The sequence below is a fragment of the Spermophilus citellus genome (assembly GCF_964194105.1).
Source record: "Spermophilus citellus genome assembly, chromosome: 15".
NCBI classification, from domain to species: Eukaryota; Metazoa; Chordata; class Mammalia; order Rodentia; family Sciuridae; genus Spermophilus; species Spermophilus citellus.
In genome coordinates, this window is record NC_138195.1 from 44,543,557 (window position 1) to 44,561,302 (window position 17,746).

General features: G+C 55.3%; 1 protein-coding gene and 1 long non-coding RNA gene across 4 annotated transcripts in view; one reads left to right on the forward strand and one right to left on the reverse strand.

Annotated features, from left to right (window-relative positions):
* The window catches only part of PALD1 (phosphatase domain containing paladin 1), a 62,938-nt gene extending 50,894 nt beyond the window's left edge, over nt 1-12,044 (forward strand). Inside the window, exons 19-20 of one of the 3 annotated variants that reach the window (XM_081266918.1) lie at nt 8,895-9,050; nt 10,434-12,044. In XM_081266918.1, coding sequence (XP_081123044.1) covers nt 8,895-9,050; nt 10,434-10,586 — 309 coding nt within the window. In that variant the 3' untranslated portion in view covers nt 10,587-12,044. The remainder of the gene's footprint in view (nt 1-8,894; nt 9,051-10,433) is intronic. The other 2 variants (XM_081266917.1, XM_081266919.1) reach the window with 2 other exon arrangements.
* Nucleotides 10,772-17,479, reverse strand: LOC308633817. Its single transcript, XR_014018877.1, has 2 exons — nt 17,353-17,479; nt 10,772-14,192 (listed from the first exon to the last, which is right to left on the reverse strand). It is a non-coding gene; the product is annotated as an uncharacterized lncRNA (long non-coding RNA).
* Between the last annotated feature and the right edge of the window lie 267 nt (nt 17,480-17,746).

Below are 17,746 nucleotides of genomic sequence, written 5' to 3' on the forward strand. Positions count from 1 at the left end.
AGAAAACTTCAAAGTGGAAAGCCCCAGGGGCCCTGGTATGCCACCTCCTGGCTGTGGGAGGTCCCCATCACCTCCTCTTCAGCATGGGTCACTATGAAGCAAGTGCCTGCCTGCATAGCATTTCCTCTGTAAATATTTCATCACGTGCCCCTAAAGAGGTGATCTTGCTGGGTGTGGTGGCACATGTCTGTAATCCTAGTGGCTCCGGAGGCTAAGGCAGGAGGACCCAGAGTTCAAAGCCAGCCTCAGTATGGGAGACCAGCCTCTGCACGTGACTGAGTTAACTCCCCTGCTGAGCAATGTGAGGTCAGGCATCCATGCTGCTAGACTGCCCCGCTCTTCTAGGGTTCGAGTGACTGTCTTCCTACTGCCCCATGGGTGAAGCTTTGCTCGCCTGTTCCTTTGTAATATAACCCCTTGCCCTGTTTAGGATAAAAGTTCCATGGAAGTGCCTTGTGTGTGTCCCCTCCTCTTACTGTGGCCTACCCAGGTGTCAGTCAACCTGCTGACAGTGGACATCATGAAGATAGACTCAGCCCCCTGAAACCTGACCCCTTGCCTCATTTGAATGGCTTCTCCTCAATAAAAGGGGTCAGCACATGCTCTCCCTCTCTTTCTTCCTGCAGACCCTTAAGGTCAGAGGAGCCGTCACAGCTACCCCAGAGAAAAAGGTACTTGTGTCTCTTATGTGGTTATTTTGCACAGCCCAGTTAGCCCAGTTTACCTGGAGTGACCCCTGAGTTTTAGTCGCAAGAACAGAAACCCGGCACTCAGCAACTTAGTGAGACTCTGATCTAAATAAAATATGAAGAGGGGCTAGGGAATGGGAATGTATCTCAGTGGTTAAGTCCCCTGGGTTCAATGCCTGGTACCAAAAAAGAAAAAAAAAAAGAAAGAGAGAGACAAGGTGATCTTTTGAAAAAGGATAATCAGGACACCAGTGTCTCCCCTAAAACAATTAGCAGTTTCTTATCATCAGATGTTGAGTCAGTGTTGAGATGTGCTCACTGGTCTCATTGAGTCTGTCCTCGGAGCAGGTCCACACGAGAGCCACCTGTTACATATGGTTGGTTGGCCCTTAAGGCTCGTGGATTTGCCTACTTATTGGGGGCTGGGAGGGCACCCGGGGCTTCTAAATACGGGGAGGAATCTACCACTCAGCCCTCCTCCACCTAAGGCCCTTTTCATCTCGAAAGCTGTTCTCTTCCCTCTCCCCTGGATCACATTTGTTGGGAGCAGCTGGTCATCCCACCAGGCTTCCCGAGGCTGACCTTGTCAGTAGCATCCTGGGTTTAGCTCAGCCTCTGTCTCCTGTAGACTTCTGGAGTCACAGGCTTGTACCAGTTCCTGCTCCATCTTTGTCTGGAATAGTTGGAAGAGTTACAGGTGGCGCCAGGGCCTGGAGGCCCTGCCCCTGCACTTGTTGTGACTGGTGTCCTTGGTGTACGTCACTTGAATTTCTTCTTTCATTTGGAATTTGCAGGACCCAGTGTGGTGGTGCAGCTTATAATCCCAGTGGCTTGGGAGGCTGAGGCAGGAGGATCTCAGTTTGAGGTCATCCTGGGCAACTTAACGGGACCAGAAAAGGGCTGGGATTGCAGTTCAGTGGTCAAGTCTCCTTAGGTTCAATTTCTAGTACTGCTTTAAAAAAAATGGGGGGATGGCCATTCGTAGTTTGCAGAATGGTGATCTGCTCATTCCTCGTTTCTTCTTTAATTAACTGTGGCAATTAACTGACAGTTCCTGAGAGACCACCCTTTCTGGGGCAGAAAGGCAGGTGGTTGCTTTTCCCCTGAATTTCCCCGTCTTCAGAGGACAGGGAAAGACGTTGGATGGTGAGGGAAGGGGGAGCCAGGGGCGGCTGCAGACCAGTGCTGGAGGCCAGGGCCCGACGTCTCCCAGCAGCTCAGCACCAGTCCCAGGTGCTCGAAGCCGGGTCCTCACTCTGCAGTGGTGTCTGACGACAGGCAGGCTCCCACTTAGCTCTGGTCTTGCATTTATGGGGGAGAGAGGTCTCCGTCCTTAGGCCAAGTGTGCCCAGGAACACAGCTGGGGGTGGCAGGGAGAAGGTGAGACCCAGACCCAGCTCCCGGATGCGCCCTCTCTGCGCCACCCTGCCCCTGGGGGGCCAGCTTCACCTCCTCCTACCCTCCCCCAGCTTGTCGTGGGGGGACGCCACGGTCCTGGCTCTTCTCAGGCTGCAGAGCAGAGGCCGCAGGACAGGGCTGGCATGGAGGTGGCAGACTGAACCCGCAGACAGTCTTCACTGGGATGGACCCGCCCTGGGATGACAGTCTCCGTCCCTCTTGTAGCCCGACTCAGGCTTGCCTGGCTTTGGGGGCTGCAGCCAACAGTGATGCCCTCTGCACTGTTCATGGCGATGGCCAAGCCTGGTCACCCTAGCTGTGTGAGGGGCCAGAATGTTCAGGGAATGTGTGTGTGTGTGTGTGGGGGGTGGCCCTGGGAATGGAACCCAGGGCCACTCTACCACCGAGCCCTTTTTATTATCATTATTATTTTTCATTTTGAGATAGGGCCTCTCTAAGGTGCCCAGGTTGGCCTCAAACTTATGGTCCTCCTGCCTCAGCCTCCTGGGTTGCCAAGCTTACAAGCACGAGCCATTGTGCTGTTCTCAGGGAATTTTAAGAACTGCCTCAAATGGAAAAAAGAGAGAAAGAAAACCCTTTGGACTAAGCCATTTGGTGAGGTAGGGCTGGACGGGCCCAGGCTGAGGGGATGCCAAGACGGCCACAGGCCCACAGGGTGACACAGTCTGTGGATCAGTTGTTTCCTGTTGGGCCTGGGAAGGGGAGACATTTGTGGCATAAACCAAGGTCAGGGCCCTTGGAGGAAGCCCTGCAGGGATCGGTGATGCCCGCCTCACTTCCCTTGTGTGGGCCGGGGCGTGAATTCTTGGTGTTCTGTGTTTGAAGCAGCTTTCTGAGTCCCCTGTTTCCTCCAGAGGAGTTTGAGGAAGAGCTGAGGTGAAGGCAGCCATGGAGGACGAGCCACGGAGAGTGGCACGTCCTTTGGTCTCAGATGTAGGTTTGGGGGGTTTTGTTTTTGCAGGGCAGGGGTGGAAGGTCCCAGGCCCTTGCGCCTGCCCAGTGAGCCCCCCGTCTCCGAACCCGCCCCTCAGTCCGAGAGGCAGTCTGTGCAGGCTGTCCTGTTCTGCAGGCAGTTTTCTGAGGCCCACCTTTTGTTCCTGCTGGGCCTCAGGCTGCTGGTGAAATGGGACAGGTTCATTAGGCCAGTTCACTGGGGCAGAAATGGAGGGCTGAGCACGTTTTGGGACTGGCTGGCGGCAGGACCGGAGCCCCTCTGCCAACACTTTGGCCTGTCCTTTCTTTGCACTGCTGTGGCCAGGGGCCATCCTGTGGTAGCATAAAGAGGAAGGGTTAGCGGGGAAGCCCCCGGCTGCTCCCGGGTGCGCCACAGGGTTGGTGTGGGGTCTGCACACAGAGGAGCTGCTGGGCATCAGTGAGTCGGCCCAGTGCCACAGGACTAAGGTCTTGAAGGAGATAAACAAGCCGGACGGGGTGTACTCTGTAATCCCAGCAGCTCAGGAGGCTGAGGCAGGACGATTGCGAGGTCAAAGCCAGCCTTAGCAATGGCAAGGCACTAAGCAACTCAGTGAGACCCTGTCTCTAAATAAAATACAAAATAGGGCTGAGGATGTGGCTCAGTGGTCGAGTGCCTCCGAGTTCAATCCCTGGCATCTCCCCCATCCCCCCAAAAGTAAGCAAGATGGGCTCTGCGTGGGGGTCTTTGTCAGCCTCTCTAAGACCTTGGAGTTATAAAGAAATAAAATAAAAGTCTATCAACAACAACAACAAAAGACCCTGGAGTGGCCAAAGTTGTTCCCTGGAGACACCTTTCCAAAAGATAATGTGTCTCCAGGGCCCGTCCTGGGCAACTAGAGGAGCCCTGGAGTGCTGTGAGGGTCCCACCAAAAGTGACAGAAGAAAGGCTGCTTCCTGGGCTTGCCCACTCGGCCCAGGACAGAGCCAGTGGGTCAGGGTGGCCACTGGAACAGAATCTGTGTGTGTGCGCGTGTGCGTGTGTGTACGCATGTGTGTGCTCCTGCATGCATGTGCAGGGTGTGGGCTGCGAGCCCTCTGGCTTCCCTGCCTTCCCGTCTTGGGCTGAGCAGGAGCGTCCCCTCCTGCTGGGGACTGGAGGGGTCTAGACTCCACTTCAGCATCCCCTGGGGCCCTGGGTCCAACCCCCACCCAGGAAGACCCTCCTGTGCGCTTGCTGTCCCTTCTGCTGCAGAGGCGGCCTCCCCTAGCCTGGTTCTAGGACCTGCCTGGCGCAGCCGGGGCTCCAGAGGTGTCTGCAGGGAGTGGGTGGAAGATCGGTCAGGGTGTTGGAGACCTGGGCTGCCTGGTGCCTTCTTGGTCCCCGCTGTTGGTCGTCCAAGATGAGGTTCTTCTCCAGAGATTAGAAGCGCCCTGGGGGTGGTTGGAAACCTGGGTTCCAGGCCCAGCTCTGCCGGTGACTCCCTGAGCAGCCTTGGCATGTTGCTTTGGCCTCTGGTCCTGTTTTCCCCCTCTGTCACCTGGGGTGGTTAGCCCTGCTCTTTCATTGTGAAGAGCGGAGGCGAGGACCAGCCCTGACGCTGTGAGGTGGGAGTGGGTAAGGGCGTGTGGGCAGGGTGCCCGACCCCAGGCTCACTGGGGAGTCATTCCCAAGGAGGGGGCGTCACGTGTTGGGTGGAGCCCTGTGCCTGGCTGGGGGTGCTCTGGGCGGGGTTTTCTGGGGACAGCAGGCAGAGAGGCCTGGCACCAGATCAGTGACTTCACTGTCAGTAAGAAATAGAATATGGTGTCTTTGGAAAACTGTGCCCACGTGGGCTGAGGCCCGGGTATAGAAAGCTCCTGTGCTTCAGGCCCTGGTGCCAGGTGGTGCCAGAGGAAGCCCCCAGAGAGAGGGCTGATGGAGTGGGGGGGCTCGCCTGCTGGGGAGAGGCTGGCCTTGTCCTGGGGGAAGGGCGGGACCTGCCCTGCAGCCCTGCAGCCCTGGCCCTTTCTGAGGGCTGGGAGCAGAGGCCACCAGCTCATGTGTCCTCCCACTCAGGAGGTGAGGTGGGGGACGGGGGAGCTCCGGGATGGGGAAGGGAGAGTCTGGCTGTTGACACGGACCTGGGCCTGGCCTCGCTGGCTGGCCTTCCTGCTTCCTCGAGCCTGAGCTTGGCCCGCTCTGGCCAGGCAAGCGTGGGTAGGAGGCTGTGGCCATGGCAGGGCTGCACCCCTGACCTCCGCCTGTTCTGGAAAGCAGAGGGGTGGTGTGGGCCGTGCTGAGCACCCTGCGAGGCTGGGATTCACGGAGACAGGAGACCCAGCCCTAGCTGGCCATCGACTGAGCATTTAGCACATACCTTCCAAGTGTCAGTACTGCTGGGTGCTGGAATGCCACACAGACAGAAGACAGTCCCTCCCTTGGGGAGTCTGTGCTCCAAGGGGGGAGACTTGTGGCATGGTGGACAGCAACGTCAAGCGGGAGCTGAAGCAGTGAGGAGATGGGGAGGGGATTACAGTTTTGTATAGGGTGGGCAGACAGGGCTCAACCACAGTGGCATTTGGACAGACTGGGAGGAGGTGAGGGTGGAGCCATGCCACCATCTGAGGGAAGAGCATTCCAAAGGGCCTGAGACAGGAGCAACCTGGTGATTTTAAGGGGCAGAGCGAGGGAGCTGGAGGGCAGGGGAGGAGGTCAGAGGGTTCAGGGCCAGAAGGCAGACCTCGTGTGGGCTTTCAGCTTCCACTCCAAGCACAGGGGGAAACAGAGGAGAGCCGCTGTGGGGTTTGGAGCAGAGATGCTCGCTCAGCGTGTTGAGAATAGACAACGGAGTGGAGTCGGTACAGGGCAGCCAGGCGGGGGCTGTCATGGACCAGGACAGCGGGAGGCAGGCTGCCTTGGGAACTTCTCAAAGGGGAGCCAGTGGGCTTCTCTGACTGTGGATGTGGGGCCGGGGGGAGATGGGAAGGAGGGGTCTCGACTCAACCCCAGCTGCTGAGAGGACATCATTCCACTAAGATGGGCAAACTGGTGTGGCAGATCTGGGGAGTGCGTGGGGGTCTCTTGGGGCCTGACCCATATCCACAGAGGTACTTCCCAGGCAGCTGTGTGGAGCTGTAACTGGGGGTCCCAGCATCTGCCTAGGATCCCCATTCTGGGTGCTACTGGGTGCTGTGGACAGGAGATGACCTAGGGAGGGGTGGCACTGACCACCTGAGCGCCTGCTGCAGATTGGCGCTGGAGGGGGCAGGGGTTATAATCCAGCGCCTGTCCGCTGGGTTTGTGGTTGGGGAGGCAGAGCCTGCCTTGGTACGCGATCCTCACCGTGGAATGAAAATGAAAAGGTTCAGGCTGAGAGCGAGGGGCCGTGGAGGGTCAGGGTGGGGGACTCGGAACAGGCTTCAGGGGTCCTGCCCCAGGCCCGGAGGGACAAGCTGCACATGGCAGGGCCAGGCAGAGGAAGGGCATTCCAGGGAGGAGGTACAGAGTGAGAGAAGGCCCAGAGGATGGAGGGCAAGAGGGGCTGGCTTGGCCCTGGTAAAGAGGTCAGAGTAAGAACTTGGGTGTTGTTCATGACCAGCAGCCAGAACTCTGGGACTTTGGGCAGTTTCTTAACTTTGCTGAGCCCCAGCTGCAAAACAGGAATGCCCTCCTCCTGCATGGGATTGCTGAGAGAATGTCAGGGTCGGATCCTTCGATTTGGGTGTGACACGCTCAGAGTGTCAACCTGGGGGCTCCCAGCCCTGTTCAGTGGGCCTCTTCCTGGTGGCCCAGCAAAGAGCAGAGCGTCAAGAGAGCCACCTTGGCAGTGCTGGGCTGCCTCAGGCCAGGCAGACCCGAGGGGTGAGGGGCTTCAAGTGCTCAGAGTCCTGGCTGCCCCTGGTGACCCTGTTCTATTTTAGGCTCCGTCTCAGCAGACGAGGAAGCTTGTCCCGCTGCAGTGCAGCTAATGACAGCCTGGAGAACTGGAAAACTCTTAAAACATCTGCGCTATTTTGATCCCCAGGAGGTGGCTGCCACTCCTGCCCAGGCTGCGTGAGCGTGGGTGGTTCTAAGGAGACCAAGGCTCTGATAGGAAGACGGTCACGGTCCAAATCACAGCCCTGTGACTGCACAGGATGTGCCCACAGCACTCCCTGGGTGTCCGGCACCTCTCTGCGCAGGGCTCTGGATTTAGGATAATTCTACCCTTGCCGTAGGACCCAGAAGAAGCCCCTGTCGCCTCCACCCGAATCCTCCTCAGGCCCAGTCCTGGCACAGGCAGGCCTCTGTCCCCGTGGGAGCAGGCCACAGAGGGCGCAGGCTGTGTCCACCGCCAGCCGAGACCTGGAGCTTTTTGTGCCCACAGGACATTTCTTCTGGGCTTTTTGATCGAAAGTGGTTTGAAGTGGCTCTTGCCCAGCGGAGCTGTGGGTGGCTTCCTCCTTTTTCTAAGAAAGGGCTTCTAGGTGGGCTCCAGGCCTGGGGTGGCGTCTGGGGAAGGGTAGGGGCAGCCCGAGGTGGGTGTGCTCACCTCTTCACGGCGCTGTGACGTCGCCGCGTTGGAGGTGGGCGGTGGTCCTGTGGTGGCTGCGGTTTGCGTTTAGGGAAAACAACATTGTTTTTTTCCTTTTTTGGTCAATTGCCTGGTTTCTGTGCAAAATGGACTCTCGAGCACAGGCTCTGTCCATCCTTAGAAGAGCAGGCACGCGTCCCCGCTGCTGCACCCACTCTCCTTCAGGGAGCCTTGGGGTCGTTCCCAACCCTGGAGTCACCTCCAGCCCACCTGAGGTTGAACCCAGGTGCGCTCAGCAGCGGAGCCACATCCCCAGCCCTTTTTCATATTTGATTTAAAGACAGGGTCTCGCAGAGTTGCTTCGGGCCTCGCTGTTGCTGAGGCTGGCTCTGAACTCTCGATCCTCCGGCCTCAGCCTCCTGAGCTGCTGGGATGACAGGCGTGCCACCTCTCCTGACTCAGCTCCAGCCCCCGTGTGCTGGGTCCAGTCTTGGATTGGCTCCCTCACTCCTGTCTGGGCCTTGCCCCCCCATCCCCCCTCTCCCCCACCACTCCTCCTCTCTCCACTCTGTGGGCACACATTCTGGGTCCTCTTCCTGCCTCCATGTGCCCGCTGTCCTTCCTGACCCACCTGGGTGCCACCTCCCCTTGGACACCCTTTGTCCCGTAGTTCAGGGGCTGTGGTTGCTCTGCCGTCATCTCCTACCTCCTCCACCAGACCAGGAGCCTCTGGGGGAGGGCAGGGTCTGCTGCCTGTCCCTGCGTCCCCAGTGCCCTGTTGCAAAGGAGGGGTCCGGGTGGCTCTCTGTGGGCTTCAGGTGCTTTGTCGCTCCTCCCCTTACTGAGAAACCCTCCCCCTGGAATCTCAGGGGCTGAGGCCTACATGGCAGGACTGGGGCCAGAGCCCAGTCTGTGGGTCTTGGAGTTACTCAGAGAATCAGAGCAGCGGCCCTGTCCCCCTTGCTCCTCCTGGCACACCCTGCCCTCCCCCATGCCTCCATCCCCGGGGCCCCTGAGCGCCTCGGTGGGGTTGGGAGCCAGCTTGGCCACGCCTTCTGCCTCACAGGACCCTGGGAGCTTTGGGCTGGTCCCCAGGCCCTGGGCAGGCCCACGCCAGCTCTGATTTGAGTGGAAGCACTTCCAGCTGTGGCCCAGCTGTTGGGAGACCCCACCCCTCTGGCCCCTGAGGCTGATGTGGAGGGACAACTACTGTGCCACATCCTCTCCCGGATCAGAGACCTGTGGCAGGCCTGGTGGAGCCTGTGGGGGGTGAGAGGGCCGGGTGCCAGGCCAGCTGCCCGGGGCTCCGGGCATGGGGCGAGCGTGTTTGTGGGGGGCAGTGGGGCCCAGGCTGATTCCGGCCTGCCCTCTCCTCCAGGCAAAGGCCGCCAAGGAGGAGCAGGAGGCGCGGAGGCTGCGGCTGCGCAGTGCGCAGTACCTGGAGCGCTACGTCTACCTGATCCTCTTCAACGCCTACCTCCACCTGGAGAAGGCTGGCTCCTGGCAGAGGCCCTTCAGCACGTGGATGCGGGAGGTGAGAGGCTGGTCCTGTCCCTGTGTGCTGCCGGTGGGGACCTGGTGGTAGGCTACCCCGAGGAGAGGGCACTGTGTCATCTGTCCTACCCTGGGTCTTCTGCACTTGCAGGGTGAGTTAGGTCCCATGGGAGGCAGCGGGTAGCCGCCTGCTGGGCCAGGAGCCTGCTCCGGGTGGCCCGTGGCTGGCTGGCTCAGGGCCTTGGGCACATCATTATTGCCCATTATCATTTCAGCCCTCGCTTGGTCCCTGCGGGGTGAAGGGCAGGGCTGTGGTGTCCCTGCCCCCACCTCCTTCCTGCTGTGACCTTGGACAAATTGGTGGCTTCTCCAAGCCTGCCATCCCAACACTAAAGTGGGAATAACCTTAGTGGTTGGCATCCACTCAGAAGGTGGCGTTGGGTACACTGAGTGCCATCCGCCAGACCCAAGCCCACCACGTGTGCTCAGGAGGAGACCGAGCACAGAGGAGTTTTGTTTAAGGTCATCGTTAGGACAGACACTTTGTTCACGCCTTGGCACCCCCAGGTCAGGAGACGGGCTCCTTCCCCCTCAGCAGAGCAGCCTACAGTTACCCTCTGCTAGGAAGCCAGGCCACCCGAGCTCACCAGAGAGGCCTGGTGACTCTAATTTGGACTCAGGACTGGAGTTGCTGGCCATCCAGCCAGAGTGGGTAGGAAGGTGTGGGGGTTCAGGCCGGGGTGCCGGTAGGTTCAGAGCTGCGGGGGCGCAGAGGCAGGAAGACCCCTGCAGCCCTAGATGGCAGTCACGGGGACTGCTGAGGACAGGCCTTTGGGTGGTCCTCGGGACATGGTGGTGGGGAAGCACAGGAAGTGAGCCCTCCTGCCCTGCCCTGGGAGGAAGCTGGAGCCCCTCCCAGCTGAGCCTGGGTGCAGGGGGTGCAGGGGAGGGATGCCTCGGAGGGAGAGCTGCTGGTCTGGGCAGGACCGAGGCCCCAGCCCCAGGACCCCTCAGCCCCTCTCTCTTGGGAGGGTGCCTGGGGGTGAGCATTGCCACCCCCAGAGGAAAGAAGGACCGTATTCCACTTACTCTAAGTCCCCAGGGTGGTGGGAGAGAGGAGGGGAAGGCTGTTGGGTGTTTAACCCGGGGCCTGACCTGGTGTTTGGTAGCGGGGCCGCATGCTGAGCGTCCACGGAGCTGTGGGTGCAGAGGCCTGGAGCCCGACATGCAGCTCAGGGGTTCCTCTGCCTTCTCCAGCCTCTCCCTGGGCCCAACTGGGGTGTCCAGAGCAGCCAGCCTGTGCCCTGAGGTCCACCTGGGCAGCTCTCTGACCTCCTGTGCCCTCCCGAATAGAGGCCACTGAGCCGCGGGGCCCAGTGAGGGGAGGAGGGCGTGACACACTGCCCTACTTGCCCCTCCCCAGGTGGCCTCGAAGGCTGGCATCTATGAGATCCTGGACCGGCTGGGCTTCCCGGAGCTGGAGAGCCTGGAGGACCAGCCCTTCTCGAGGCTGCGACACCGGTGGCAGGAGCAGAACCTCGGTCCTGAGCCCTCTGCTGCTGGGGACTTCCCGTAGGGGCTTCCCTGCCTCTCCTGCAGGGCTGGGGGGACCCTGAGTGTCTCTGGCTGAGACTGGCCCTGGGGGCTGCCTGGAGAGCCTGGGCGGGAGCCTTTTGGGAGAGAGCTTCCTGTGGGACATGCAGATGGCACAGCTGCTCCTCATAACCCAGACGCACGTGGAGGAGCCTCCAGGGAACTACAGGGTGGACACCTGCAGGCTGGCTGGCACTCGGCTTCCGAGGAGCACCCCTCTGGTGCCCACAGCTAACCGCCACCTTCCGTCCTCTCCAGTCCCTCTCAGTGGCTCTGAGCCCTGCGGGGCTGGTTCCTTCCTTTCTTCCTCTTTTCTCGGCTCTCTTCACCCTCCCCTTTGCCGCCTGAGCCCTGGCTGTGGGTCCCTGGCTGCCTGAGGTGAGGGGACAGTGCTCCAGGTGATTGATCAGTTTTCTTGTGTCTCTTGCCTGTCCCCAGCCTGGGGCACTGGGAGGACAACGGCATGGCGCCGGGCTGCCTGCGCCTTTCCTCTCCCTCCTTCCCACTCCCCTGGGGCTGGCAGGATGGCGGAGGTCCTCAACCAGCTTGAAATCCCTCTTAGGAGAGGAAGAAGTTTCCAGCACAGCGGGAGAGGCCTGCTCCGTTTGCCCAGCAGCCTGGGCTGCAGGTGCGAAAGAGCCAGAGCCTGGGGCTGCGGCCCCTCTGCTCCTCCTTCCTGTCCCACCCGTGCAAGATGGCCCCACCTGCTGCTGCAGGAGCCCCAAGGACTTCGGATCCACAACAGGCTCCGGGGCGGCCCTTGTGAACCGTGGAATGTGGGACTGGGCCAAGGATGCAGGAGGGTCACCTGATTCCAGACCGTCCTCGCAGAGATCCTTCAGCTGTCTCCCCAGCCGCAGGAAGGGCCAGACACTGCTGAGGCAGGTCACCGGAGCTACCTGGCCCAGTTAAAGGCGGCACGGAGAAGTGACAGAAAGGGCCGTGTGGGTTGAGATTGCCTCTCCTCTGTCTGGAGGCTGGTGTTTGCTGAAACCCAGGCCCTGGGCAGTGAGGAGCCTGTCCTCCTGCCTGGCCATGGGGCCAGGGAGGCCTCTCTGGGGAGCTCATGCCCATCTGCAGAAAATTAGGAGGTGCCCTTCTCGTTGGCTGCCATATCTGAAAGGGAGAGAGGAGGCCAAAGCTGTCCACTTGTGCCCAGTGTTGGGAAGTAGGGACCCTCTTAGCTGAATTATTTTTGCAAAACTACTGTATGTCTGCTCACTACCTTTTCAGATTTGTTTTATAATTTTGCATGTACTCAAAAAATTTTAATTTCTTTGCAGACAAGGTCTAGCTGAGGAGTCAGAGACTGGGGCTACACTGGGAGGGATCTCTGTGTTCTCATGGTTGACCCTGACTTTCAGCTGTGCTGGGACCACTGGCCGATCACTTCACCTCTCTGCCTCAGTTTCCCCATCTGTAAAATGGGAGAATAATACTTGCCTACCTACCTCACAGGGGTGTTGTGAGGAATTATTTGTGATTTTATTATTTTTTTTTTTGTACAGAGCTTTTTGGCATTAAAAACAGCTTAAATGTGAAGTGGGCCCAGCTGCTGGTTTTATCTTTAGTGTGAAACAGATATTGTAGAGGTGAGACAAGTTGGGGACCCTGTCTCTTCAGAGGGAGGCTGGCTGCACAGAGTTGAGCGCAGAGACTGCCATTAGCACTCCTGATCTTAGAGAAGGTGGCTTTTAAGGTATCCTTCTCCCTCCTTCCCATCCCCCATCATTCATTCCCATCTCACACTGGACACCCCAGGCTGTCACGCTTCCATAAAGTGACATGACAAGCTAATTCTCACTAAAGTGTGAAGAACTACCATATCTAGGGAAAATGTGTGCAACAAAGTGGACTTTAAGGCCTTTAAAGGAAGGTGGGGGCTGGGGCTGGGGCTCACTGGTAGAGTGCTTGCCTAGTATGTGTGAGGCACTGGGTTCAATCCTGAGCACCACATATGAATAAATAAAAAATAAAATCAAAGTCCATCAACAACTAAAAAATAGATAAATATAAAAAAAAGGAAGGTGGACTTTAGCCTCCACTTCCTCTTCATTCTCTGTTCCCATTGCTATGCCCTACTCTCTGGTTTTATTTATTTTTTATTTATTTATTTTTTGGTACTAGGGATTGAAAACGGGCATTTTACCACTGAGATACATCCCTAGCCCTTTTATTTTTTATTCATTTTTTTTAGTTGTAGTTGGTACAATATCTTTATTTATTTTTATGTGGTGCTGAGGATCGAACCCAGTACCTCACACATGCAAGGCAAGTGCTCTACCACTGAGCCACAGCCCCGGCCCTTTTATTTTTTATTTTGAGACAGGATCTCACTGAATTTCTGATGCTAGCCTCCAACTTGAGATTCTCCGTCCTCAGCCCCCTGAGCCACTGGGATTATAGGCATGTGCCCGATTGCCTTTGAAACATTTTTGTGGTTTCATAACATTTTATTGTGTGGATAATTAATAACTTTGATAAATTAATCCCTTTATTCTAGGGCATTTCGTTTACTTTGTGGTCATTTAGACTTTTTACTTCTGAGATAAAATGTAGCTACCAACAATGCACAAATTTTTTTTTTTTTGGTACCAGGGATTGAACTTGGGGGGCAGGCAACCGCTGAGCCCCATCTCCGGCCCTATTTTGTATTTTATTTAGAGACAGGGTCTCACTGAATTGCTTAGGGCCTTACTAAGTTGCCCAGGCTGGCTTTGAACTTACGGTCCTCCTGCCTCAGCCTCCCCAGCTGCTGGGATAGCAGGTGTGCACCACTGTGCTGGGCTGAATTTGTATTTCTTTGTAACAGATGCTGTGGTGAGGTCCACAGTTGTTTTATGTTTATTAGTTATTTATATTTTCTCATTCTTGAGTTATCTGCATCCTTTGCTATTTTTTCCCTTTATCTTATTGATTTGTTAGGATGGCGACACTTTATTCTGTTTGTTGTATTTATTTTTAGTTTTAAAACATCACCAGGGTCCTGGGGCTGTGTCTCAGTGTTAGAGCACTCGCCTCACATGTGTGAGGCCCTGGGTCTGATCCTCAGCACCACATAAAAAATAAGTAAAGGTATTGATTGTGTTGATTTGCAAGTAAACAGACAAACACCATCAGACACACGTGCTCCCTTCCAGCCCACCCCTCCATTCCCGTGGCCTCAGTCCACCCTGGAGCTGACCCATTTCTGCATCAACAATTGGCTTATTTCGTGAAGTTCTTTGTTAAGCACGTGTGTGTCCAGCTCTGTATTGGACTTCTTTCCCAGTCCTCCTCTTGTTCAACCTGCGACGAAACCCGAGTAACTCATCCCGTGGTGCAGCTAGAGTTCTGGTTCCCAGCCCTTGCTCAGGTCAGGGGCGGCTGCTGGAGCCAACCCCAGGTGTGGGGAGCCTCTCTGCCATTTCCAGTGATGGGGGAGAGACTGTCAAACCCTCTAGGAAATGCGGGAGCTGGGGTAATTTGGGGAGAGGCCCAAGAGGAAACATTTTGGGGATAGTCTGGAAAGTTCTTACCTATATTCTGTGTTTTCTTTGAATGCTTTCTTAGTGTGTGTTAAGTTTCTTAATTCTTCTGGAATAGATTCCTGTGAATGACATGAGATAGAAAATATGATTTTTTTTCCAAGTGGATCTGCAATTAGCCCATCATTAGTAACCACCACCCTGCACTACTTGAACGACAGCCTTTGTCCTGTGTTGGGGTCCCCCCATCCATGGGTTCGTAGTGTAGATGCGTAGTTGTCACTGCCCCTAGCATCCGTCATCCTCGCAGTAACCGTGTGACCCTCGGTGCTCTGGAGGGGCAGGACCCAGGCTGAGCCAGCCTGCGCACCCCATCCTTCTGCGTGCTGACCCCCAGGGCTGGGCAGAGACTCAGCCAGCCGTGAGGCCCCGTCGAGCTCACGCTGGGTGTTTCAGTGAGTGACCAGGAGAGTCCTAAGTATTAGGGAACTTAAGGGAGAGGCTACAAATGGCTGCAGCGCGAGAAGGGGACAACCAGCTGAGGGACAATGACGTTGTATGCCTGCATCCACATCCACCACAGCTGAGCAGGCGCCCCTGGGCCCCAGGAACCTTTGACAAGCCGCTGTCTTAGTGCGCAGGGGAGCTGCCCGGGGTCTCTGAGGCCAGGAGCCGTCCACACCCTGCGCTGGTCACCAGCGTCCTCAGGTTCTCGGCCTCCCCTCCTCCGCCTTCCTGTCACAACTCCCTTCCTTCGGTGCTTCCCGACTGTTCTCAGGTGCTGTCATTTCCAAATGGATTTTAGAATAATCAACTGACTTCTATTTTAAAATCCCATTGGTATGTTAATGGTGTCATTAAATAATTCAATATTTATTGGCTCAGCGAGGGAAATGGATACCTTCACAATATCACGTCTCCCAGGAAGGTGGCCATTCCCACCTGCGCTTATTAAGGTTTCTTTTGTGTCTTTTAGGGAAAGTTATTAACACTCTTCTTATATAAGTCCTGCTGATTTCTCATGGAGTTTTTTATGGTTTTAAAATTAATTTTTTTGTGATTACAATTCTTCCATTACAGTTTCTAACTCATTGTTGAGATAGGTAATTTTAAAAAAAATTTAAATATGGCCATATTCCTAAGCTTAATAACTTTAACAGGTCTTTTTTAAAAAAAAAAATTTCTTGAAATTTGGAACTAGATAATTGTACTATTTGGAAATAATAACTATTTTCTTTCTTTTTTTTTTTTTTTAAGTGATACTAGGGATTGAATGCAGAAGCACTCTACTACTGAACAATAGCCCCAGGCCCTTTTATTTTTTATTTTTATTTTTTTTTGTAGTGCTGGGAATTGAACCCAGAGCCTCATGCATGCGAGGCAAGCGCTCTACAGCTGAGTTACAACCCCAGCCCCTGTTTTTTATTTTGAAACAGGGTCTCACTAAGTTGCTGAGGCTAGCCTCCAACTTATCCTCCTGCCTCAGTCTCTCTACAGGTGGGATTCCAGGCATGTGCCACCATGCTCAGCTGTTTAATTTCTTTCTGCTATTTATATTTAGTATTTTTCTTGTTATGTAGGCTCATTCTTCCTGCACAATATGAAATAATGATCATCCTCACTCCTAAGTCTAATGATAAGAATATTTTTAATGCTCCATCACTGACTCTGATTCTTGATCTAGACTTAGTTTAGAAGCCCTTATGATAAAGAAATTTCCTCTAATTCCTGGTTTGTTAATATTAAAAAACCTTGGAGTGGGTCTGTGGCTCAGGGATAGAGCACATGACTAGCATGTGCAAGGCCCCGGGTTCACTCTCTAGCGCTGCAAAAAATAAAATAAAACCCATGTTTTCTTACCACTCATGGGACTGCTATATGCTCCCTCTTTTAATACATTAATATTGAAATGGACATTAACAAAATTTTTCAAGGTTGAATAACCCTTATATTCCTAGATGAGTGTTACTTGGTCAATGTTTTATTCTTTAGACATATTGCTGAATCAGAACTTTTTAATTAGAACTTTTGCATCTATGTTTCCAAGTGTTTCCCCCTTTTGTCATCCTGAGTTTTGTGGTCAGCCTGTGGTGGCCTTATAAATCAGGTGTGAGGCGGCTCTGTATCATTTCAGTGTTCTGGAACCGCGCTTCCATCTCTTGGCTCATCTGTGGCTGGATGGTTCATGGAGCCCTTGAAATGGGCAGGCATCTTTATGACGTTTTCAGTTTCTTCCGTACTCATGAGTCCACTCAGGTGAAAACACCTTTTCCTGGGCCCATGTGGTACCAACATTGTCCCAGAACAAGACAGAAATCTTCTATCAATATTTTCATATTCATTAATGTAAACCATATGCAGTAGCCTCTTCCATACTTAAAATCCTCCTCACGCCTGTCATCATGTCCCCTCTGCCTGTGGCTGTTCCCTGGGTTGGTGAGATGGGAGTGGACTCGTGTTGGAGTGAACTCGAGGGGGTTCATGTTGCACACGGGGAGGTTGCATCATTGTTCTTTGGGCTCAAATTCTTCACAAGCATTTTGGGAAGATTCCGAAGAATGTGGGCCATCTCCATGGGGCTGGGGATGTGGCTCAAGCGGTAGCGCGCTAGCCTGGCATGCGTGCGGCCCGGGTTCGATCCTCAGCACCACATACCAACAAAGATGTTGGGTCCGCCAAAAACGAAAAAAAAAAAAAGAATGTGGGCCACCTCCAGCCCCTCGGAAGGGAAGCCTGGGGTGTGGGGGTCCTGGGAGCCCTGGGTGAGGACAGGAAGCTTAGACAGGGGACTGTAGTCACAGGAGATGATTGCCTGCTGCACTGAGAACACGTCCTGTCCCTGGTCCTTGGGTGCCCATCAGTGCCGGCCCAGTTCGGCCCACATCTCCTTGCCTGAGACACATAGGATTGCTCACTCTGAAGAGCTTTCCAGGAAGGTTTGCTGAGGAGGGGAGCCGGTCCCAGCGGGAGTGGGGCTTTGGTGGGGTGGCAGGTGCAGCAGAGTACTAATGGTGTACGTCTTTGTGTCCCCACACACCCCACACGGTAGGGTCCCCAGTGTTTCCTGGGTGAACAGAGCCTTACTGGACACCTTCTCCACCCCTCCCCATCTACTTCTTCAGCTCCAACATGGAGTGGATACTGCCTCCTCCCACTGCTTCCTCTGAGCAGGGCAGGATTTCTCAGCTCTCAGTGACAGGCGTCACCCCCTGAGCAGAGGCCATTTCCTGGGTATTGCCTCCAGTCAGGCCTCTTCCCCACGAGTGCTTCTGCGCCCCTCACCTGTTTTGCTGTTCCTGTGGCCAAGCTGTGCCTGAGGAACCAGAGACTCAAAGAGGAAGCCCCTTGCCTCAGGGCGCCCAGCAAGTACCACCCAGTACACACCTGGGCCTGCGAAGGCCGGTCTTCCAACGGATCTTTTTGCCCAGTGTTGTTGATACAACAAAGACAAAGAGCAGGCAAATGCTTTTAGGGTTAGTTGGGAGACATGACTAGGGAAGAAATGCAGGGAAAATCTAAGGCACTAAGTTTGTGCAAGCAGCTGGCGGGGTGGGGCACGCCTGTAATCCTAGTGCTCCGGAGGCTGAGGCGGGAGGATCACGAGTTCAAAGCCAGCCTTGGCAACTCAGCAAGGCCCTAAGCAACTCAGCGAGGCCCTGTCTCTAAATAAAATACA